Source organism: Sminthopsis crassicaudata, chromosome 3 (assembly GCF_048593235.1).
Source record: "Sminthopsis crassicaudata isolate SCR6 chromosome 3, ASM4859323v1, whole genome shotgun sequence".
Taxonomy (NCBI): domain Eukaryota; kingdom Metazoa; phylum Chordata; class Mammalia; order Dasyuromorphia; family Dasyuridae; genus Sminthopsis; species Sminthopsis crassicaudata.
Window position 1 is genome coordinate 565,265,705 of NC_133619.1, and position 25,725 is coordinate 565,291,429.

At 36.1% G+C, this 25,725-nt stretch overlaps 1 protein-coding gene across 5 annotated transcripts in view; it reads left to right on the plus strand.

Moving 5' to 3' along the window:
- Window positions 1–1,401: 1,401 nt before the first annotated feature.
- The window catches only part of RB1 (RB transcriptional corepressor 1), a 172,437-nt gene continuing 148,113 nt past the window's right edge, over window positions 1,402–25,725 (plus strand). For 3 of the 5 annotated variants that reach the window (XR_012488769.1, XM_074307712.1, XM_074307711.1), the window contains exons 1-2: window positions 1,408–1,758; window positions 5,112–5,238. Coding sequence is in view for 3 of the 5 variants with exons in the window: in XM_074307712.1 (XP_074163813.1) it covers window positions 1,631–1,758; window positions 5,112–5,238 (255 nt within the window). In the remaining 2 variants the exon portion in view is untranslated. Of the gene's footprint in view, window positions 1,759–5,111; window positions 5,239–25,725 lie in introns of all 5 variants that reach the window. The other 2 variants (XM_074307714.1, XR_012488768.1) reach the window with 2 other exon arrangements.

Sequence of the window (25,725 nt, forward strand, 5' to 3'; positions counted from 1 at the left end):
TGAAAGATCATGGCATCAGAGATCCACAGACTTAGGGCTGGGAGGGACTTAAGGGACATAAAAAGGCCATCTAGCCCCAAAAGTCTCATTTACAGGTAAAGAAACTGACCTGGAGAAATTAATTGATTTGTCTAGCAGTTGTCCTCAAACTTTTTAAACAGGGGCCAGTTCACTGTCCCTCAGACTGTGGGAGGGCTGGACTATAGTAAAAACAAAAGCTCACACTGTCTCCGCCCCTTAGCCCATTTGCCATAACCCAGAAGGCGCCTCCAGCCATAGTTTGAGAACCCCTGGAAGGCCTCAGAGGTAGTAAGAATCTTACATGGGACTTGAACCCAAGACTTCTGAGCCAAAGTCTCATCTTTCCACTGCATCATTCTAATAAATCCTAATCATATCAAACAAAAATTTAGTAAAGTAGCCTTTAATGTGTGCTAGTCACTGTGCTAAGAGCTTTACAATGAATAACAATGATGATAATAGCCCAACATGTATATTTCATGCATGTTTCAGTGTTTCCTCTGTGGCAGACAGACAGGAAGTAGCTAGGTGACTCAATGAAAAAAGCAGTCAGCAAGAATTGACTTCAAATTTGGCCTCACGTAATTACTAGTTGTGTGACCCTGGGCAAGCCATTTAATGTTTGCCTCAGTTTCCTCCTCTGCAAACGCTCCAGAAGAAGAAACGGCAAACCCCTCCAGTATTTTTGCCAAGAAAACCCCAAATGAGATCACCAATAGTTGTACCGACTGACTAATAAACAAAAATATGCGGCACGCTGAGCCAAGGGTTTCTAATGAATGACGATAATACTACTTACATAGCACTTACTGTGGGCCAGCAGTGTGCTAATGACTTTACAATTATTGTCTCACTTGATTCTCACAGCCACGTTAGGAGGTAGGCCCGGTTTTACCCCCATTTTACAGCTGAGGAAACTGAGGCAAAAAAGTGAAATGCCTTGCCCCAGGCCACAAGTGTCCGAGATGAACGATGGTGGTGAGAGAGGAAGGGGGGATACTTTATGAATTAGTCCCCCCTTGGTCACAAGTAGGGGTAACGACCCCGCATCCCGGGAGCACAGTAACATTAGGAAGGAGCACTCCAGGCACGGCTGGGAGAAGAGCCCGGGATTGGCTGCTGGGGCTCAAGGCCGGCCACAGATCCGTCCTCTTAGCCTCCTCGCGTAAGCCAACCGCAGCAGACGGACGGGGCCGCGCTGCCCATAATATACTTGTGGGCTCGGGCGGGGAGAGGCCCCGACTTGCCGCAGCAGACAGATGCAGCCCCGCCCTGGTTTCTCCCCGGGACCTTCAGCCTTCAGCCTCCCTGGCTCCCCAGGCGGGCCGAGAACTTGGCGGGACTTAATGCGCAGGAGCGGAAGTGACGTTTTCCCGCGGTTGAGCGCGGAGCTTTTGGTGCCGGGCTAGGGGTAGAGAGGTGGGTGGAGACAGGGCTCTCCCGGTTGTTTGGTTGTTTTCAGGGGAACGCTTAAAGTTTTCTAAAGGCAGCAGACACAGGACCAGGGGTGACTGGTGCGGCGCATTCACGAGGAAAGAGCGCGTGCACGCGTGCTCCCCTTTCCCTCCTCGCCTTCCACCCCCTCATCGCTCCTGCCGGTCAGTCAGTCATGCCGCCTAAAGCCCCTCGGAAACCGGCTGTCCTCACTCCGGAGCCGCCGCCGCCGCCGCCTTCCCCTCCCCCTCGAGAAGAGGAACCGGAGCCGGACAGCGGCGCAGACGATCTGCCGCTAGTCAGGTGAGAGAGCCGGGGCCGGAGCCTTTCGGGGGAGCAGGGCGCCCGGCGGACGCCGGGGCGTACAGGGAGGGGCCGCTTGCTTTGACTGGAGGCACTCCGGTCTCGAGCCGGGAGCTGGGGGCAGACACCCGGAGTCGGCGGCTCGCCTCAGCCCGCCCCTGGCCGGGCTGACAGCTGGGACGGGTCAGCGTGCTCCGGGGACTGGGATTCCTGCGGCCGGCTTGGCCCCAGGTTGACAGGTGGGTGGGGCGGGCCTGGGTCCTGAGGAGAAGAAGTGACAGGTGGTTTCTTTCCTCTAGGGTGGTTGAGGAAGACAGCCGGGGAGGGTGGGGGTGGTGCTGTGCTTGGAGATCCCGAGTAAGTCTGTTCTTATTCGGGGAGAGAGAGAGAAAGGGGATACAGGGAGAGAGGGAGAGTGAGTCATTGGCAGAGCTTGACTTCTGAAGATCTTCTAGGTTAAAGTCCAGTGTTCACATTTCTCGAACACAGCGTAGTTTGCTCCCTGGAGATGCTCGGGATCCTGTTCTGTTTCTATATGTTGGAGTTCTATGATTGTTTGGATCTGAGGCTTTGCAAGCCACTGTGTGATTCGTTAAAAAGACAAAACGACAAAGTACACAGTCTCCACCCCCATAAACCGTATGCTGAATGCCTCCTTGTGCAGAGCACTCTGCCACTTCCTGCGTAATAAAGCTAATAAAGTATTGGTTTTGCTGTGAGAATGGTGGTGGAAATGAGGGCACCATCATCTGACTGACTGCCGGGAAAGAAACTTTCGTAGAATTCGTAGAATTACGAATGACTATTGAGAGATTTAGTGAGATTGAGCCCTGGCTTTTGTGTATTGCAATGCTTTAAGATGTTTCAATGAGAAATGTAAAGGTATTTGAAGTGATTGGTAAAGTAGCTCATTAGAATTCCTGGTGCATGTTTAAAAACCTTTGTGAAACACTTTCCGCAAATGTGAGTTGTGGTATAAGTACTTAAAAAATAAAACTGGCAAGGATTGCTCTTCTGATTTGATCTTTATTTTTTCTTTCCCAAATTTAGATAAAACTCATCCTTGTATGTAGCTCTGCATCAGCATGTCGAGGTTGACTTTGATTTTTAAATTCCTGGCGGATAGGGACATTGATGTCTGATGTCTTTATTGTTTTGTAGAATGTTTAGCTATGCCCAAATCACATGGAATTGTTTACTTAGTGAAATCTTTGTGTGAGCAATCCTAGTGGATACAGTAGAATACTACAGGGTGATATGTTACAACTTCTTGGTTGTTGTTGTTTTTTTTTTCTTTGTAGTTATTCTTTATGGTTGAAATTGAAAAGCATATACTTAGTATATTTATTCTTCAGCCAGCCAGCCAGTCAATAAACACTTAATTGCTAAGCATTGTCCTTATGCACTGGAAACACAAGAAAAGCAATAGACAATCCTCACTGTCTAACTGGGGAGACAGCATGCAAATTACTAGGTACAATAAGATCTATATTGAATGGATTGGAAACCGTGAACAAAGGAAAAGCATTAGCAATAATGAGCATTGGAAAAAAAAAGATTTTTTGCAGAAAGTGAGATTTTAATTGGGATTTGAAGGAAGTTTTGTTTCTATTTTGTTTCTATTTTGAAGTTACAACTCTATTGAAGGGCAATGGATGCTAGTGGGCAACGAGGTGGAGCAGTGGATAGCCAATACTCATCTTCCTGAGTTCAAATCTGACCTCCCATATTTAATAGCTAAATTAGCCTGGGCACTTACTTTTGTTTATCTCAGTTTCCTCATCTGTAAAATGAGCTGTAAAACGGCTCCATAATCTTTTCCAAGAACAACCCAAATGGAGTCACAAAAACTTGGATACAACTAAATGACAATAGATAATATAATATTTGGTTTGTTGTTAATAGGCTCATTGAACACATTTTGAGTATTTTAAATGTACAATTAAAATGTGTAGATAGAAAGAATACAAAAAGGTCAGATTTCAGATGGTGACATAGCTGAAAATGTTTTTCTTTATTTAGCTGGTAAGGTTATTCTATTGGATGTCCTGATACTAGAAATTCTTATTTGTCATGACAGACAACATACGATACAAAGATACTACAGAAAACTGCTGAGAAAACCAGAAAGCAGTTAAATTTTACTAGACTGTTAAAGAGGATTCTATGACACACACAAAAAAGTTCAAAATTCCCACTGCAAAAAATTTTCTCAGCAGGTCTACTCTATCTATGGAAAGAAAATTTGCTTTGAGGCCTAGTTCTGTGTCTTGACTCAAGCTATACTGGGTGTCACTATCTTACTCTTTTCCAGCAGTGTGGTTTGGTCATTGCTACTAGGATCTCGATTCAGCTAAGTTTGATGGAAGAGAAACTACCCTTCCTTGTTATATAGTCAAGGAACATATTTTTAATGTATTTGAATCAGTCAACAACATGAATAATAGCTGTTGATAAGATTTGTGTTAACACTTTAAGGCTTCCAGAATATATTACATGTTTTATCTAATTTGGTTATTAAAACAGCAGATGAAGAAATGAGGATGAGAAATGTTAAGCTATCCAGAATTATACAGCTAATAATTATTTGAGGCAGGACTTGAACTCTTAAGTTTTGCTTTTACCCACTAGACACTTAGTTGGCAATTATAATAGTTTCTTTGGAGGAAAAACAATTAAGAAATAGAAGGCAGAAGTTTGTGAGGGAGAACAGTCTCCTGCAATATATATATAATATACAACACTTTTTCTTCCAAAAGTAAATAAATGTAATACAAAAGATTGAGGGGGTTAGAAAGATTGACAAATCTAGCTTTGTAATAACATTTTAATTGGGCAAGTAAAAGCTGGAAAGTGGTTTAACAGAGGAGAGCTCATGTTCAAGCACACATACTTATCAGAAAATTTTAAAATGAAATTCATTCTGTGTTGACATCACTCAGTACTCAATTATGGTAAAATTATTTTTATTTCTTTCTCATTGTAATCTGTTTCCCAAAATAGTTAGCTCACTTTTTTCTCCCACAAAACTATTTGGTTACCCTGGAATATATATAGGTGAACCATATAGCTTTTCACCACTATAATGATGATTGATCTATCTATCTTTCTACCTATAGATAGATAGATACACACATGCATACACATACAAATAAAATGTTTTTGCAAACTGTAAAGCACTATATTAGTGCTATGTTGTTATTATCATACAAGGCACAATATTTTAGACAGATGGAATGAAATTAATGTTTGGCATTTTTCAGGTTATCTGAAAAATTTCAGGTAGTCTGAGGGAAATGGTGTCATTTTGATTTAATTCTATATGCCTTTTATAAACTTTTTTCTATCTGTAGATTTGAATTTGAAGAAGCAGAAGACCCTGACTTTACTGTATTATGTCAGAAACTAAAGATACCAAATCATGTCAGGAAAAAGGCTTGGGAGAATTGGGAAAAAGTTTCATCTATGGATGGAATGTTGGTAAGCATATTTCTCTTAATTTTTAAAATTTTTGTTATCTCTATTCACATTTCTTAAATACAGTGTTTGTTAAAGTGATATTAGATATTACTAGCTTGTATTCTGATTTATAGTGGAGAAAGTCCATAAAATATGTCCAGTAATGTGACACTATTTTCCATTCTTTTGATATGACTATAAGACCACAAAGAAGTGTTTGTGTTTTAGGTACTTTTGAAAATATTATTTTTAAAGTAATTAAAATAATTTGTTACTTATTTGCATATCTCACCAATTCCTTTATAAAAAGAATAAAATGAATCTCTAGCATTCCAAAGAATTGAACATGTATGAAAATTGACTGCTTAAAGAAAAGTGGTGGAATACAGAATGTCCCCAAAGTTTAGACTTTTGGAATATCATGCATATTTGTGGAAAGTAAGGAATAAAAGGAAGTTGAAGAAGTGTAATCTTAGTATTATGAATAAAAACTTCCTTTAAAATGAGTATATATACATTTTGCCACATTTTTGAAACTTTTCTTGGTTTAAAATTAGATATACCAAGTTAGTATGTGCATCTGTAGGGAATTATAATTTTTCTCTTCTGAAAATTGTAGGTATCTAATGTTGGGATATCTGAAGAAAGGGACTTGTAACTCAAAAGTTATAAGTAGTCCTACCTTAAAAAATACTTGTTTGTTCACTAGGCCTTTGGAAATAGTAAACCCTCAGGGTGTCCTAGTTTATATTTCCAGGATATTTTTCAAAAGCTCATTTAAAATATATTGTGGTTGAACTTTTTAAAAAATTATCAACAAAAAATAAGCATAATGGAATCTTATGTTCTTTTGAACTATTAGATGTATAATTGTTTTATTATGGATTTTCTCCTAACTCTGACTATTCCTTCTCAGCACTTATGGTAGCATCATCTCTATCTTTTCCTTCTCTGGGTCTACTCCTTGTTCTCTGTCCTGGATCCTCTTCACTTCTTTCTTAATACTCACTATGAAAAAAACAAATCAAACAGACCAAAAAAAATCACTGTGATCTTATCAATACCCCAGGATTCAACTATTGGTTGATACATACATAATTCCAAAATTGTGACCTCATTATCTTTTTTTCCAAAATCCTTCCCTGTTTCTGTTAAGGGTTAATCAATAAATATTTATTAAGTACTTAACTATGTGTTAGGTACTATTCTGAAAGTAAAAAGCATAAGAATCCAAATATATTCAAAAGACAGTTCATGCAAATAACTTATGAAAATGCAAGCCACATACTGGATAAATTGCAAATAATCCACAGAGAAAAAGCACTAGAATTAAAAAGGCTCAGGAAAGGTTTCCTGTAGAAGGTAGGATTTTAGTAGTGACTTGAAGGAAACCCAGAAGCAGATATAAGAAGGCAGAGCTGTCCAGGTATAGGAATACTACTAGTGAAAATGCCTGAAGTTGAGAGATAGTGTCTTTTTCAAGAAACAGTCAAGAGGGGGGAATTCATGAAGGACTTCAAACTCTACACAGGATTTTATATTTGATCATGTAGGTGATAGAGGGCCACTGAAGTTGACTGAGTAGGAGAGAAACATGGTCAAACCTGTGCTTTAGGAATATCACTTTGATAACAGAGTGGGGGATGGACCAGAGAGAGAGAGAGAGAGAGAGAGAGAGAGAGAGAGAGAGAGAGAGAGAGAGAGAGAAGAGAGAGAGAGAGAGAGAGAGAGAGAGAGAGAGAGAGAGAGAGAAAGAGAGAGAGAGAGAGAGAGAGAGAGAGAGAGAGAGAGAGAGAGAGAGAGAGAGAGAAAGAGAGAGAGAGAGAGAGAGACTTGAAGCAAGTAGACCCTCTAGTTGGCTATTGCAGTTGTCCAGGAATGAAATAATGAAAGTCTGCAGTAGAATGGTGACAGTATCAGAAGAGAGGAGGTATATGCCAGAGATATTACAGGGATAAAGTTAATTAGACCTTGACAACAGATTAGATATGGGGAGTGAGAGATAATAAAGTGTCAAGTATGATGCTGAAGCTGTGAGATTAGCAAGATGGTGCTGCCTCAGACCATAAATTTGGAATGGAGAAGGGATGAGAGGGAATGATAATGAGTTCTGTTTTGAACATAGCTACAATAAGATGTCTGTGGGATATTCATTTCTAGATTTCCAAAAGACAATTGGAGATAGGAACTTGAAATCAGTAGAGAGGTTAGAACTGGATAAATTGAACTGAGAATCACTATCATATTGGTGATAATTATATTCATGGGAGCTGATGATATCACCAAGTGAAATCACAAATAGTGTGTAAAGGGAGAAGAGGCCCTAGGATCTTGGGGACACCAACTATTATTGGGCATGACCTAGACGAAGATTCATCAAAGAAGACTGAGCAGTCAGAAAAGGAGGAGGAGAACCAGGAGAGAATAGTATCTTGAAAACCTAGAGAAGAGAGTGTCAAGAGAAGAGGGTGATTGACAGAGATTTTCTTGATTTCTTTTCATCCAGTTCAATAATATTTTAAATTTTGTCCAGGTGTTTGGTATCATCCTGTATTTCATATATCAAAATTTTATTTTCTTTAGCATGGACTTCTGGTTTTGCTAGATCTACTCAAGCTGCTCTATTTTGTTTTTATAGACATTACATCATGAATTGTGATATTAGAGTCCAAATGTTGTAATTTCACTATTTGTTGTTGTTATTCAGTCATTTCACTTGTGTCTGACTCTTTGTGACCTTATTTGGTATTTTCTTGACAAAAATACTGGAGAAGTTTGCTGTTTCCTTCTCCAACTCATTTTATAGTAAGGAGCTGAGGCCAACAGGATGAAGTGAATTGCTTGGGGTCACACAGCTAGGTGGTGTCTAAGCTAGATTTGAACTCAGAAAGATGAGTGCCACCTTAGCTGCTCATAACTTCACTGTTACTGACAGAGAAAATAGTTTGTTATAATATTTCTGATAGATCTTTTCCATTTTTTGTCTGTTTACTTTTTTAGATTTCATCCTTTAATACTCTTGAGGTTTCCTAATATAATTGGGCATCTCATCTGACTTCTATAATTTTGTTTTTCTATGTGTAATTTCTCACTATTTTATGAGATGTCATTCATAATCTCTTACCATCTTTGATCATTTTATTTCTCTGATGTCTCAGTTTCATCATCTGTGAAATGAAATTGTTTGATAATATGACCCATGAGACCTTTTCCAATTCAAAATCTATTATCCTCTGATGCTTAAGATTTTTCAGGCCAGTTTCTATCATTCCCACTTTTTTGTTATATCTTACCTTTTGCTCAGATATTTTCTGGCTGATGCTGTTTCTATGTTCATTGGACTTCTTGAGGTAATTTGATTTATATAGGTTATGTAGGCCAGTTAAGGTTTAAATTGGCTAAACTTGAAGTTAGTTGAACAATAATGGCAGTTTCTTACTTATGAACACCTCATTTTTGAAAGAATCATTCCTATAAATAGCTGTTCTACTTTTGCTTCTAATCGTGCCATCTGGTGGATTTAGCAGGAACTGTGGTGTGCTGCGATACAGGGGGACTATATTGCCTTGGGCACGTCTGCTTCCTTTAAAGCTATTGTCACTGCCTGTAGACCCTTCTTCCTGGGAGCTCTGATGAAGGAAATTTTTTACCTTATTCTGGTAATTGGGAGAAATAGAGCTCCTGTTCTTTTATAGGATGTGTATGATGTGCTGATATACTCTTGGTGTCTATAATTCCAACTGGTACTGCATTTTCTATAGAAACAATGTTATAAATTGTGATTTTGTTCTATAGTACTGTAGAAGAGATACACTGTCATTCGGTCAATTAATATTTATTAAAGGCCTCTGTATTATGCCAAGTGCTAAACTAAAATTAAAATTGTGTGAAAATTAAAATTAAACTAAACTAAAATTGTGAGTTAAGTGGTATTTATGGAATAGCCTGAATAGCCTGAATCAACTAACTTATAACATTTTATGGTAAAACATATTCCTTTGTGAGAGCAGAGTATAGTAATGTTTTAAACATTACTTTTTGGCTCGTGTTCCCTTTTCATCTTACATGTTTATAGTAGAAGACAATAACCTATAGAATTTCAGTTTGTTTTTGGTAGGATTGTATGTTTGAGAGTATAGTATAAATAAATTGAGTAATACCTCATGTTTGGAACATCTCTTGAATACATTCTCTTCTCTCCTCTGACATTGCTACCTTTTATCACTTTGGTACGGGTCCTGATTGACCAATACCTAAACTATCAAAAGTGTGGGTCTGCCTGCACAAATCTCTCTCCATTCCTATCCATCCACATTCAGCCAGTAATTTTCCTAATGAGCAGGTCTAATCATCCTCACCTTCCGTAGGTTCCCTTTCACCTCCAGGATCAAATACAAAATCCTTTGTTTGCATTCAAAGCCCTTCATAACATAGTTCCTCCTTATCCTTCCCATCTTCTTTTACCTTATTTCTTGCCATCTACTCTTTGATCCTTTGACTCAGTCTATTTCATAAATAAGACACTTCATCTCTCAGCTCTGGGCATTTTCTCTGGCTATACTTCATTCCTGGATTATTCTCCCTCCTCAACTCCCCTTCCTTACCTTTCTTCAAGTTCCAACTAAAGTCCTAGCTATTACAGGAAGCCTTTACCAACTTCTCTTAAATCCAATGCCTTCCCTCTGTTAATTATTTCCTCTTTATCTTATATATAGCTTGCTTATACATATTTTTGGCTTCTTGTCTTTTCCATTAAATTGTGAGCTCCTCCTGAGGGCAGGAGATGCCTTTTGCCTTTTTTTTTTTTTGTATGCCCAGTGCAATGCCTAGCACATAATAGGCACGTAATAATACTTGGTTGGCTAGTTGGTTGTTTTTCTTTGCTCTGAAAGAAGACCAAACTGACATCATTATGTTAGAATCAAGTTACAATGTGTTGCACTATAGCAGATGAGACCATTCTGAGCTTGGAATACTCTACCAAGGTTGGGCACAAATAGGCCATGAGAACATTTGGGGTAAGTTCTCTAAATCTGAGCATCTTAATATTTCTTTTGAGCTACCCAAATTTTGCTTTGCTTATAAAACACAAGCACCTTCTTTGATGAAGGCATGCATTCTGGGTGATTCTATGCCATTCTCTCCTGTGTCATATAATCAATTCCAAAGTTCTTCAGAGAGAACTTGAGAATGATCTTGTATTGCTTCTTCTGAATGTGAATGCTTGGTTTGTGTGAATTTCTGTAACAAGTGTATGTTTGACATTCAAATGATGTAGCCAGACTATCAGAGTTGCACTTTCTGCAGTAGATTTTTTGAATGTTTGACAGTTCAACTTGAGAGAGAACCTCAGTCTCCAGTACCTTATCTTGTCAGGTAATCTTCAGAATTTTCCTAGGATGATTCAAGTGGAATTAATTCAGTTTCCTGGCATGGTATTATCCTACTGTTATACGATATTATTTTACAAGTACATAACAATATCAGCACAGCAGCTGTGTAAACCTTCAGTTTGGTAGTTAGTCTAACCTCTTCTCTCCCACATTTTCCAAAACTGAGTTAGCTCTGGCAATCTGTGCAGCATCATCATTATCAATGTGTACATCCCTGGAAAGTATACTACCAAGGTAAGTGAATTTATCCACAGTATTTATAACTTCTTCTTGCTATAATCAGTGATTTCACCTATGTGTGGTGGTGTACTGACTGGTGGAACACCTTTGTTTTCTTAGTGTTAATAGGCCAAAATTAGCAGAGGCAGCAGAGAATCAATCCATACTTTGTTGCATTTCAGCTTCAGAGGCTTCATTGAGTGCACAGTCATATGTAAACCAAAAAATCATGCACCAATTTTCTCTCCAATTTAGTCTTGGCTTGTAGCCTTTTCAAGTTAAATAATTTACTATCCATGCAGTACTTGATTGATGTCATTATTTGTCCTCATTGAAGGTGTCTTACAACATTGCTGAGAATATGCTGAAAAGTGGAGAAACAGATACACAGTCTTGTTTCACTCCATCAGTGACTGGGAAAGCACAAGAGCATTTCCCATTATTCAGAACCCAGGCAAACATGCCATCATGAAACTGATGTACATTACCGATTTGGACAACCAAGTTTTGACATTATTTTCCCTAAACTCTCATGACTTTGTTCTGCTCCTGGCACTTCTGGAGTTGTTGGGTAGCAAACATCCTTTCAGAAGCCATGCTGGCTTCAGATAGATGATGATGGTCCAGATAAAGGATCTGCCTATTAAGGAGAACTTTTGCAAGAATCTTGCCAGCAATAACTAAGAGAGAGACTGCCCTATGATTGCCACAGGATAGTCTATTTCTTTTATAAGTATAAAAATGGATAATACTTATTGAGTGTTAGAATTCTTACAAGGTGCTAAGTCACAAGGTACTAAGTGGAATTGATGAGTTAATGACTCTCTAATTGACATGCACATACTGCACACTCCACAAATCTGAGAGGTAAACTATCCTATGTTCTTCTAATTTGTTTATAATATCATTCTTTATATCTAGTTCATGAACTTATTTTGACCTTATCTTGGTATATAGTGTTAGGTGTGGGTCTATGCATATGCATACTTTATGCTATACTAGTCTCCAGTTTTCCCAACAGTTTTTGTCAAATAGTGAATTTTTACCCCAAAAGCTGGGGTCTTTGGGTTTGTCAAATACTAGACTGCTATAGTCATTGACTATTTTGTTCTGTGAACTTAATCTATTCCACTGATCAACTTCTCTATTTCTTAGCCAGTACCAAATAATTTTGATGACTACTGCTTTATAATATAGTTTTAGATCTGTTACAGCTAGGCCATGTTCATTTACTTTTTTTTTTTTTTTCATTAATTCCCTTTAAATTCTTGACCTTTTGTTCTTCCAGATGAATTTTGTTGTTATTTTTCTAGGTCCATAAAATAGTTTCTTGGGAGTTTGATTGGTAGAGCACTAAATAAATAGATTAGTTTAGGTAGTATTGTGGTCTTTATTATATTTGCTCGACCTAACCAAGAACACTTGTTATTTTTCCAATTGTTTAGATCTGACTTTATTTGTGTGGGAAGTATTTTGTAGTTTTGCTCATATAGTTCCTGACTTTCCCTTGATAGATAGATTCTCAAATATTTTATAGTATAGGCCAGTGGTCCTCAAAAAATAAGGGGCCAGTTCACTGTCCCTCAGACTGTTGGAGGGCTGGACTATAGTAAAAACAAAAGCTCATACTCTGTCTCTGCCCCTCAGCCCATTTGCCATAACCTGGCAGGCTGCATAAATGTCCTTAGTGGGCCGCATCTGGCCTGCCTACCAAAGTTTGAGAACCTCTGGTATAGACAGTTATTTTAAATGGAATTTCTATTTATCTCTTGCTGTTGGATTTTGTAGTGATGTATAAGAATGCTGATGATTTATGTGCATTTATTTTATATCTTGTAACTTTGCTAAAGTTGTGGATTACTTCTAATAGTTTTCTAGTTTATTCTCTAGAGTTCTTTAATTATACCATCATATGATCTGCAAAGAGTGATAATTTGGTTTTCTCATTACCTACTCTAATTCCTTTAATCTCTTTTCTTCTCTTATTGACAAAGTTAATGTTTCTAATACAATATTGAATAGTAATGGTGATAGTGGGCAACCTTGTTTCACCCCTGATCTTATTGGGAATGGTTCCAGTTTATCCCCATTGCATATGATGCTTGCTGATGGTTTTAAATAGATGCTACTGACTGTTTTAAGGAAAAGTCCATTTATTCCTATACTTTCTAGTGTTTTTAATGGGAATGGGTGTTGGATTTTATCAAATGCTTTTTCTGCATCTATTGAGATAATCAATATTTTTTAATTTGGTTGTTGGTATAGCCAATTATACTAATAGTTTCCTAATATTGAACCATCCCTGCAGTCCTGGTATAAATCCTACTTGGTCATGATATATTATTCTGGGGATGATTTTCTGGTAATCTCTTTGTTAATATTTTATTTAAGATTTTTGCATCAATATTCATTAGGGAGATTGGTCTAAAATTTTTCTTTTCTGTTTTCGTTCTACTTGGTTTATGTATCAGTACCACGTCTGTCATAAAAGGAGTTTGGTATGAGTCTTTCATTCCCTGTTTTTTCTTTCTTTTTTTTTTCATTCCCTGTTTTTTCAAATAGTTTATATAGTATTGGAATTAATTGCTCTTTAAGTGTTTGGTAGAATTCACATGTAAATCCATCTGGTCCTGGGGATTTTTTCTTAGGGAGTTGATTAATAGCTTGTTATATTTCTTTTTCTAAAATGGGACTATTTAAGTAATTTATTCCTTCTTCTGTTAATCTGTGCAATCTATATTTTTGTAAGTATTCCTCCATTTCATTTAGGTTGTCAAATTTATTGACATAAAGTTGGGCAAAGTAACTCCTAATTATTATTCGAATTTCCTCTTCATTGGTGCATAGTTCTCCCTTTTCATTTTTGAGACTAACAATTTGATTTTTCTCTTTCCTTTTTCTAATCAAATTAACTAAAAGTTTATCTATTTTGTTGGGTTTTTCACAAAACTAAGTCTTAGTTTTATTTATTAATCCAATAATTGTTTTTTTACTTTCAATTTTATTGATCTCTTTTTTATTTTTAGAATTTCAAGTTTGATATTTGATTGAGGGTTTTAAATTTGTTCTTTTTCTAGTTTTTTTTAGTTGCAAGCACAATTCATTGATCTTCTCTTTCTCTATTTTATGCAAGTAAGCATCTAGAGCTATAAAATTTCCCCTTATTACTGCTTTGACTGCATCCCACAAATTTTGGTATGTTGTCTCATTGTTATTCTCTTGGATGAAATTATTGATTGTGTCTATGATTTGCCGTTTCATCCATTCATTCTTTATGATGATATTATTTAGTTTCCAATTACTTTTTGGTCTATTTTTCCCTGGCCTTTTATTAAATGTATTTTTTTTTTTGCATCATGATCTGAAAAAAATGCATTTACTATTTCTGCCTTAATATATGGTCAATTTTTGTATAGGTTCTATGAACTACTGAGAAGAAAGTGTACTTCTTTATGTCTCCATTCAATTTTCTCCAAAGATCTATCATATCTGTCTTTTCTAGTATTCTGGTACCTCTTTAACTTCTTATTTATTTTGTGGTTTGATTTATCTAATTCTGAGAGAGCAAGGTGGAGATCTCTCTTAACTTCTTCTTTAGGAATTTAGATGCTACATCACTTGGTGCATATATGTTTAATATTGCTATTGTTTAACTATCTATGGTATCTTTAGCAAGATATAGTTTCTTTCCTTATCTCTTTTAATTTAAAACCCACAAAGGATTCATTGGGACCTTGCTCTATTTTTGTGAAGGCTTTACCTTCATTTTTTTCTGGGAGAGAACCCCAAGCTTTTATTGTAGCCTTAGAAATTTGCTCATATGCATTTTTTTGTTTGTTTGTTTTTCTTCCCAGATTATTATTACCTTCCAAATACAATTCTTCCTTTGCAACAACAACAACAACAAAATTTGGTTCTGCACATATATATTGTACCTAGGATATACTATTAAATATTTAATATGTATGGGAATGCCTGTCATCTAGGGGAGGGGGTGGAGGGAAGGAAGGGAAAAATTCTGAACAGAAGGGAGTACAAGGGATAATGTTGTAAAAAAAATTACCTATGCATATGTACTGTCAAAAAATGTTATAATTATAAAATTAAAAAAAAACAAAAACAAATTACATTGATTCCTTGTAACAGAAAAAAAAATTGCTTATACACTGTTATGGGATAATTAATCTGTGCTGAATTCTCTCCATACTGAGCTTCACCTGCTAGTTGGTCAAAAGTGATTTAAATGTTAACTCCTGTTTGCCTATTTCATCTGGTTTGAATCCTACATAATTCATGATACTCCGAAAGCCACAGTAAGTTTTGTCCAGGTTCTAAACATGTCCTTGCTATGGATTTCCAGTTACTAGAAGTTAGGATTTCATAAGCCGAATTATCTAGTAACATCTTAACATAAGATGATGTAGCCCCATAAAGAGTGCAATCCTTTTTCAAATCCTTAATTTTTTACAAATCAAAAGGAGTGTATCTTCTTTTTTGACCTGAAGAATCAGTCTCTTCAATCACAGTGTATGCATTTATTTTTAAATCAGATATATCCTTTCCTTTATTTTTTGCGTTAACCAATGCTTTTTGTAATCTTGTCAGGGGCTGCTTAATAGGTGGTTCTGTTGGTGTCACTGCCTCTCCCTCTCTTCCTCCCTTCACTCATGAAGGCTTAATTGAGGGAAATAGGTCAGGGGATATGGAATGACCTAATTTTTCCTGCTATGAAGTATCACACTCAAAATTGTACTTAACTCCATTCTTATCTGATTCTTCATCCTTTTCACTTAGTTTAATTAGATCCTCCCCCTCCTGCTCTTTCTTCTTTTTCCTTATTCTATAACTTACATAATTTCCTAAAACCACTTATATTAAATTATATGTATAAAGTTTATCTTTGGAAATTGAGTCAGGTCCATTTTCATTGTAGAATTGACATAGTTGCTCTCCTACTAATTTCCACTCATCTGGATTCAATTCTTTTTCCATAGAGAACCAAGGAGATGTGAAGTGTACAGTTTCTAAAAGTTCAGTGATCTGCTCCCAAATTATAATCAAACCTTAGCTTTTCATAAGTCTGACAATGCTCTCTACACATTTTCCTTGAAGAGGAAAAGAAGGATGTTTTCTAAACACCTGTCCCATTTTAACTGAAGCACTAGTTTAGCCCTTTAAAAAAATTTCTTTGTTGTACTTACCTTAATTTCTGGATTGAGGAGACTTTCCCACTGGATCAGGATAGTGTCTTGTGGCAACTGCATTAGCATCGTGGAAACCTTAGAATCAGCCGGAGTCAGGATAAGCAAAAGTCTTTATTCTTGGTCTTTAGCGGTAGAAGTGAAGAAAGTGGACATGTAAGATCTTTGCAACCTCACCTTCTCATCTTTCTCCAAGAAGTGACCCTGGCTAGTCTTCCTACACCTCCTAGTCCCTCTCAGAATTTTCTGTATATACTAAATTATTGGGCCAGCATAGGATAGTGGGAAGGGCCATTTTCCAAGCATATTCTTATATCTATTGTCTAATTGGTAATTAGTCTCAAGTGCTCTATTGTCCGACCTCAGTGCATTGACTCAAGAGTTTCAGCCCTTTATAGTGTCTGTCCCATATTCAGGTGCCAAAATGTAATATTTTTCTCTAAAGTGTAAAGTTCTCTGGGAGCAGCCTTAGTTTCAGTTCAGTGTAATAATCCCAAATGCATCCAGGAGTTAAAGTCCAAATCCTTTATTGTCCCTCAAAATCTTATCTCCTTCACTTGGAGCTTGGCTAGGTTTCTGGAGGCCTTCCGGATCTTGCCTCTAGTCCTTTGCCTCTGCCAGCTTCTGTCTCTATCTCCCTCAGAATGTCTCTGAATCCAAACGTTTGTACTTCAGCCTCTAGTCAGCACAAAGGTGGAAAATGGAATGAAATTATCTCTACCTCCTTTAGTGGGCTTGTCCTCCTTATATATACTCTCTTAAAGGTGTGAATTATAATAAGTAGTATGTACATGTCAATTAGAGAGTCATTAACTCATCAATTCCACTTAGTACCTTCTTTCAAGTTCTGGCCCATAACATCTCCTTATAGGATCAGATCAATCATATTGGAGCATGTTAAATTATATAATTATTGGGGAAGTTAGGTGGTGCAGTGGATAGAGCACCAGCCTTGAATTCAGGAGGATCCAAGTTCAAATCTGGTCTCAGACACTTAACACTTCCTAGCTGTGTGACCCTGGCCAAGTCACTTAACCCCAGCCTCAGAAAAACAAACAAACAAATAAATAAATAAATGATATAATTATTGTCTCTATCAATTCCACTATCTTAGTACCTTGTTAGAACCCTAACATTGCTTGATGTGAGATCAGGTTAGCTACCCCTGCTTTTGTTACTTCACCTGAGGCATAATAGATTCTGCTCCAGCCTTTTACTTTTACTCTGTATATATAGCTCTGCTTTAAATGTGTTTCTTGTAAACAACATATTGTAGGATTCTGGCTTTTGATCTAGTCTGCTATCTGTCTTCTCTTTATGGAAGAGTTCACTATATAAGTTTTTCCCCTCCTTCCCTCCACCCCCTCCACTAGATGGCAGGCATTCCCATACATATTAAATATGTTATAGTATATCCTAGATACAATATATGTGTGCAGAACCTAATTTTTGTTGTTGTTGTTGTTGTTGTTGTTGTTGTTGTTGTTGTTCTATCCATATAGAAGCTGTCAATGGTTAGAGCCCTTTTAAATTTTTTGCCAGAGCAGAATCAAAGAAAACAAACTGACAAGAAAAACAATTCGTCTGCTTTGGGGGGGGGGGATGGGGCTGAATGGTGTTACCCGGCTTCCTCTATAGACTGTGGGAGACAGCAGGAAGGCACTAACAGGACAGCGATGGCTATGCTACTCCTGCACTCTGAGACTCTGAGGCTCTAAGAGCATTCTGAGTCACTCCAGGTCGGGGTGGAGTTGGCCAGGTCCCGAGAGTTGCTAGCTTTTCTGAGTTTTATTCTTTATCTCCTGTGTTTACATCTTCTTTTCTGATCCTGGTTTGCTGCCAAGACAGAATATCCACACTGGGGTAAAGGTCATTCCACAAAAAGGCAGAAATCTCCCCTTTCCCTTCTCGGGTCTTCACAGTGTGAGCTGCCTGCCTGCTCTCACTACTTGCCCTCAGCCTGCAACCCATCTGTTCGTCCCCACCCCTGAGCAAAAACAGACCTTTTCTGGTGAATTTCAAGGATGTCTTCTGTTGGTAATTATTTGTGGGTTGTTTTTTCTGGTAAAGAATTAATTCCAAGGCTTGTCATGAAGTAAATTCTGAGAGAAAATGTGGAGCTTAGGCAGCTGTGTGCCTCCTCTCCTCCATCTTTGTCCAATTGAATTTTTAAATGAGTTGTTTTGTTTTATGGAATTTTTTTCCATCTCGCAAATTCTGTTTTTTAAGGAGTTATTTTCTTTTTCTGTTTCCCAAATCCTGTTTTTCTGGAAGTTGTTTTCTTTTTCCATTATTTCAAATCTATCTTTTAATGAGTTATATGCCTTTTCCAAGCCTTCTTGCAAAGTTTTCATTTCCTTTTCCCATTTTTCTTCTCTTTTAAGATCCTTTTTAATTTCTTCTAGGAGAGTCTTGTGTGATGGGGATCAGGTTACATCACCTTTTGGGTCTTCATCTGGAGATGATCTTTAGTCTCCTCAGGGTTAAAATCTGTTCTTCTCATTCACCATAAAAGCTGTCTATGGTCAGAATTCTCTTTACTTTTTTACTCATTTAAAAAACAAAACAAACAAACAAACAAACAAAAAAACCCTAAGGTCTGCTTTTAGGGCAGGCGAGGTTTTCCAAGCTTCCTCTATAAGGAGCAATGGCTGTGCTGGTCAGTGCTGATTCACTCCTGGTGTTGGGTGGGTGTGGCCAAGTCCCATGAGATCCTGACTTTTTGGGGTTTACTATTGATCTTTTGTGTTTGTGTTGAATGTTTTCTAACTTCTCTGCTGATCTACTGGCTTGCAACCAGGGCAGAGTTGCCAAGAATGCTGTAGATGTTTGTAGATTCCTCCCTGTAGATTCTCCACCACATGGAGTCTACATCTCCCTGAGGAGTCCCTACCAACGTAGGACTCTGCTCTGTCCCCACTGTCCTTTGTACTTAGCTGCTTGTGCTGGCTGCCTTCCTCCCGTTTCCAATTGAAACAGACCTTTTCTGGTGATCTTTGAAATTATCTTTTACTAGTAATTTGTTGCATTCCCAATATTCATGGATTCTGCTGGTTCAGAGCTAATTCAGAGGCTGGATTTGCTAATTAGTCTGAGAGTTGTAGGAGAAGGTCAGAAAGAAAGGTGTGTCCTTTCTGCCATCTTGGCCCCAACCTCGGAAGTCCTAACTCCTTTGTTTTACAGATGACAGAGACCCATGAGATAAAGTGACTTACCCAAAGTCATCCAGATAATAAGTGAGAGAGATGAGATTTGAACATAAGAGCTTTTCACATTATTCAATGTACACTCTTTCCAATCAAGGAAAGTATCACTTTTTATTTTGTAGGAACCAACTTCAAGGACAAGTGAACCCTTGTCTCCATAAGGGCTCAATGCTATTAAATGAAATGAGAAATTAGAAAGAGTATTTAAAGAGAACAACATCCATCACTGGTGGCCTCTCATCAATATAATTTTCATTTCAGTAATAATTAACATCAAACCAAGAACAGAATTCATACCTTCTTGCTGTCTCATTTACTGCAGCAAAAATCCAGTGCTTGGCATATATGCTAAAATGACAGCTGAATTCCCAGTTAGTTGTTCCAAAATGACCAAAGTTGAGAGGTTATGAGTATAGCTTGCAGAACCAATGTTTTATTCTCATTGAAACCCAACTCTGAATGCTAAAAATTACAAATCATACAAAATGAACATATATTAACTGAACATAAACTTTTGTTCTCTATTTAATAGGTTCTATAATGAATTTAAAGAAGCATAAGATGCCATAATAACTAGGAAAGGTAAAAAGATAAATACTCAAACATCTAAATAATATCAGATCTACTTGAAGGCTGTGTGTGGTAACCATGCTATGAAATCAGATGAGGGAGAGATCAGTTTGTGTAGGCAAGATTAAAGAAGGCTTGTAAAAAAAAATACACTTAAATCAAACCTTGATGAAGAAATGTGGAGGGTGGCATTCCAGGCATGGAAAATGCATGATACATGCAGAAAGATTGAAAAAAAGAATTTCAAGGTACTAAAGGGAAACAAAGCTGAAAAAAGCAAGTTGTTAGATAAAGTAATAGTCTGAACTCTAGGGCAGTTGTGATTAGAATGGAAGGAGGATAGGCATACAATAGAGTTTTCAAAGGAAACATCAATAGGACTTTAGATTGATGAGATACAAAAGCCATCAACAATTAAATAATGAAAGTTCTTCATATGTAAAATGAGGACATGGATCTCCTAAATTCCCTTCCAGTTCTAGCATTCCAAGCAAAGATCCAGTATAGTTTCAGTTAGTCCTGTAGGTATACATTAAATATTAACTAAGGCTCAAAATCAACACCACTAGAAAAACTTATCGAATATTTCAAACACTGAATATTAATAGTGACCCCCATGATAGCCTTATGTTTGATGATCCATTAAAATTTTTTGATAGAAGAGTCAATTATATTCAGTTTGAGAATATGATTACAATCAGCTATTGCAGATATAATATATCCCGGAATCAAATCCTTGTTTTGTTGCCTTAGCTTTTTTTCTAATGTATCCTTTCCTTTGGTATTAGAAGGAAACCATCTTCATCAATATGACTTGAAACCATAGAATTCACTTGTGGGTCCCATCCAACTGAGTCCTTTCAAGTCTAATACTTTCATCTTAGAGAAAAGGAAACTTAGACTTAGCGGAGTTAAGTGACTTGACCAAGGTGACCCAGATAATTCATATTCCATAATGCTTGAGTCTCTGGATCTAAGTCTTGTATGAAGCCAGCTGTTTTTCCCCATGATACAGTTATGTATCAATCATCAACTAAGTGCCTACCCTGTGTTAGACATTATCCTAGGTGCTGGGTATAGAAACAAAAGAATAAAGGAATTTCTATTTTCATTGCAGGTTTTATAATCTAATGAAAGAACTCTTTCTCCTTCTCTACCTTTTTATGTTAGCAGCTCAAAGTTCTTGTTCTAAAATGAAGCTTTTATTAGTTTTTGCTTTCTGATATTCTCATTCTAACTACATTTTTTACTGACCCATATTTGCAAGCACTTAGAAAATAAGATTTGAAATAAGTTTAAACAGCCACAAATTTCAGTGTAATCAATTTCAGGTTTTTAATGTTGTTCTGATTTTACTGACAAGCAGAATTCTCAATCTAAGATAGCACAGCTCAGTGGATGCTGGCTTTGGTAATATCTTCATCTCTAAAATTAGGAGGTCAGACTAGATTTCTCTGAGGTCCTTTCAAGCTCTAGTTCTATGATCTATGATCTTGTACTCCTATGAAATATTAATTGTCACATGCTTTAAAATACTAACTAAACTGTATTCTTCATCCTTCTTTATTTGCCCCCACCCCTTATGTTTTGATTATATTTATGGCATATTGCACACACACAAAAAAGGTTTGTATGTGGTAGAAAAAGTGTTAAAGGATATTAACCTTTGCATTTTTGGAGTGTACTTTTTTTTTCTGCTACCTAGTTTGCCTCTGGCAAGTAGAGAAACTGAAAAGAAAAAAATGCTATATTTTTGTTTTCTGTTGCCATGCAAATAGAAATAAGACTACTGGGGATGTATAAGAAATTCTCCCTTTTCCTTAGAAAAGGAAGATCTGGGAATCTGAAGGACATTCTTATCCCTCTATACCTGTGAAAAATATATCTTCTGTTAAGAAGGAATTAGATCCTCTGAAAAACTTGTTCTATGAAGGAGTATTTATAATTCAGTCTTCATCTTTATTTTTTGTTCAGTCTTGTGATTTAATCTGTGTAGGGACTTACCTTCATAAAAACTGTCCACTGATGCACATCAGCAACTCAAACTGTAATTTATACTATTAGAGTTGCTTGGGATATTTTAAGAAGTTGAAATGACATAAACTTGGAACCTACTAGTGTGTATAAGAGACAAGACTTAAAACCAGATTTTCCTCCACTACTTACTTTTTATCTAATATTGCTATGGTGCTTCTCACGACAATTTTAATGCATCTTATGAGATGGTATAACTTTACACTCTGACATGATTACCTGTTATTTTTCTAGTGAATCTAATGACAATAGTAGTATTAAATGTATTCAGTGAATTATTTCTACTCATTCATTTATGCTATTGATATGGCAACTGATGATTAATTTTTAAATATTGTGAGTGAAACTAGATTGAAAAATATTTCTCCCTTTTCATGAAATGGATTTCAATTTCTTTTTCTATATTATAAAAATGACAAATGCTTATAGCATATTTTGATAGTTTTCTTATTCTCTAGTGAAGAATGTTTTTTTAACTGATAATTTAAGCAAATCTGATATTTTACCACTTGGTGGTGCTCCATAACAAATTAGTGTATAATAGAAGTAGTAAGTAGTAATTTGGGAAAATATTATTAATGTAGATAGTATGTTCATAACTTTGTAGTCAGTTTAACCAACATTTTAAAAATAATTATTGATAGATTTTGTTTTTATATCACATATATATGCTTCCTCTTTGCGTTTCCAGATAACAATCTCTTATTTGTAACAAAAAATAAAACAATAAAAATAAAAAGAGAACTGTCTAGCAAAACTAACCAATTTATTGCTCAGACTTAAATTCAATTTAGGAGCTTACAGAACTCATGCTAGGGGGAAAATGATCAAACTTTGCCCTGTATCAGACCTCTTTGGGAGCACTGAACGCTTGTGAGTCCCGAACCTGAGCCATCTCTTTGAAAACAAAAGCACACAACACTCATTAGTTCAAGAAGAGGATCCAAGACTAATCTAGATCTTATATATAGCCTTTTATTTTCAAAATACATGCAAAGATAGTTTTCAACATTCACCCTTGCAAAAATTTGTGTTCCAAATTTTCCTCTCTCCCTCCTCTCCTAAACAACAAGGAATTCCATATATGTTAAACATATACAATTCTTCTATACATACTTCCACAATTGTCATCTGCAAAGAAAAATCAGTAAATATTCTCTTCAGAGATGTTAAGAGCTCGGGCCTAACCTAGAGCCCAAATTCAGAAACCACTTAAGAAGAATGAGGAAATGAAAAAAGAATCCCACCATAAAAAGCTATTAGAGTGACAGGGATATTCAGAAGACAAACTCAGAAGAAAATAACTCCAAAATACCAATGGACTAAACCTCAAAGAAAATCATAGCTTAAGCACAAATTCAACTAGATTTCCTAGAAGGCATAAAGCAAGAGTTTTTAAAAAGTTTAAAATGTTTATAATGAAATGAGTTCATAAGAGGAAAAAAATTGAAAAAGAAGTGAGAGGTATGATGAAAGATAGCTTGGTACAAGAGGTACAAAACTTTGCCCAAGCAACAAACTCCCTGAAAATTAGGATGAACCAAAATGACATATGAGAAAATATCAAAACAAAGTCAAAAGGCTTAAAAATATAGAAAAAATAAGAAAAGCAATTTATATGGGAAATTGATGGAGGAAAAAAATTTAAGAATCATTGGGCTATATGAATGCCATGACTGGGACTGCACTGAAGGTTGACAACACTGCAAACTCCCCTTTAGTCTGGTATTCTTGTTCTAGCTATTCCTCTACAGACTTCAGTTTAGGCTAGAAGTTGGAGCAGAGATCCTGTTCCACTCCTGAGGTCTGAGCCACATCATTGATACTTGCTTCTTAATTTCCCCGTTGCTGTATGCACAGGCTAGGGCCTATAATAGTTCTTCACCACAGTATGCCGCTTCTGGGTATAAGTCTCTTCTTCAGTCTGTCCTTAATCTAGGGCTGCCAGTTGGTATCTCTTTGTACAGTAGTGCACAATATTACAAGCATCTTCTTTCATAGGTCCTTTGTAGTTTTGAGTATTATTTAAAATACTCAAACTGGTTTAGTTGTTCATATTCTTAGAACAGTCTTGTTACTGTGTTTAATGTTCTCTTGGTTTTACTCATTTTATCTGCCTGCATTATTTCATGCAAGTCTTTCTATATTTTTCTAAAATCAATTAGGTTGTTGTTTCTTATAATGTAATTCTATTATATATCACAACTTGTTTATCCATTCCCTAATTGACAGACATCCCTTCAATTTACAGTTCTTTGCCATTACAAAGAGAGCATTTAAGTTCTTTTTCTTTTCCCCAATCAGCTTGGGAAACAGACTTGGTGATAATATTGTTGGGTCAAAGGGTATACACACTTTAATAACAATTTGGGCAGCAATTAATAACAATTTGGGCAGAATTCCAGATTGCTTGGATCATTTCGCAGTTCCATCACTGGTGGATTAGCATCTCCATCGAACATTCTCTTTCCTCTTCTATAATTATAACCAATCTAATGGATATAAAATATCTCAAAGTTGCTTAAATTTGCATTTCTCTCTTCATTAGTGATTTAGAGCATTTTTTCACATAATCATATGTAGTTTTGATTTATTTACAAAAAAACTGCTTATTCATTTTGACCTTTATCAATTGGGGGATGACTCATATTTTTATAAAGTTGACAAAGTTCTTTGTGTATTTGAGATATGAAACCTTTACCTGAGAAACTGCCTGTAAAAATGTTCTCACCATTTTCTGTTTTCCTTCTAGTCTTGGCTACTTCACTAAAATTATTGTTCCTACTAACTTTTTAGTTGTCTTTAGGATTTTCCAAGTATGTCATCTACAAAAAGATAGTTTTATTGCCTTTTTGCCTGTTTTGATTACTTTAATTTCTTTTTCTTCTGTTACTGCTGTTGCTAGTATTTCTAAGAATTTTGAATAGTAATGGTGATAATGGGAATTCTTATTTCACTCCTGATCTTTTTGGGAAGTCTTCTAGCTTATCATCACAAGAAATGATTGCTGATGGTTTTAGATAGAGGCTTCTCAAAATTAAAAAAATCCATTTATATCTATATTTTCAAATGTTTTTTAATAAGAATGAATGCTGTATTTTATCAAAAGCTTTTTTTTATCTATTGAGATAATCATATAATATTTTTGTAATGATATAATTGATTGTTAATAGTTTTCTTTATGGTAAACAATCTTTGCATTGCTAGTATAAATCTAACTTGGTTACAATGTATGTAAATTGTGTTTGTGTCTATGTACATATATATGTAAATGTATAATCTTTATAATATATTGTTATAATTTCCTAGCTAGGATAAGGATTTTTGCATACATATTCATTAATGAAATTGGTCTATAATTTTCTTTCTTTTTGCTCTTCCTGATTTAGGTATCAATAACATATTTGTTTTATAAAAGGAATTTGGTAGGAGTCATTGTTTGCCTATTATTCCTAGTAATTTGTTTAATATTGGAATTAGTTGAATTTTAAATGTTTGATAGAATTCATATAATTTGATAGAATTCATAGAATTGTAATACTTCTGGTCCTGGTGCTTTTTACTTAGGCAGCTTATTTATGGCCTGTTCAATTTCTTTTTCTAAAATAGACTTATTTAAAAATCTATTTCCTCTTCTCTTAATCTAGGTTTTTGTAAATATTCTCCCATTCACTTAAATTTTTAAGTTTATTGACATATAACTGGGCAAAATAACTTTATAATTCTGATTTATCTTCATTAGTGGTATATTTACACTTTTCAATTTTAATAGTGTTTATTTGGTTTTCTTCTTTCTTTTTAAAAAATCAGATTGCCTATTCTGATTCTTTCAGTAATTTATTTTATTGGGATTTCCCCTCCATATAACCACCTCCTACTTTTATT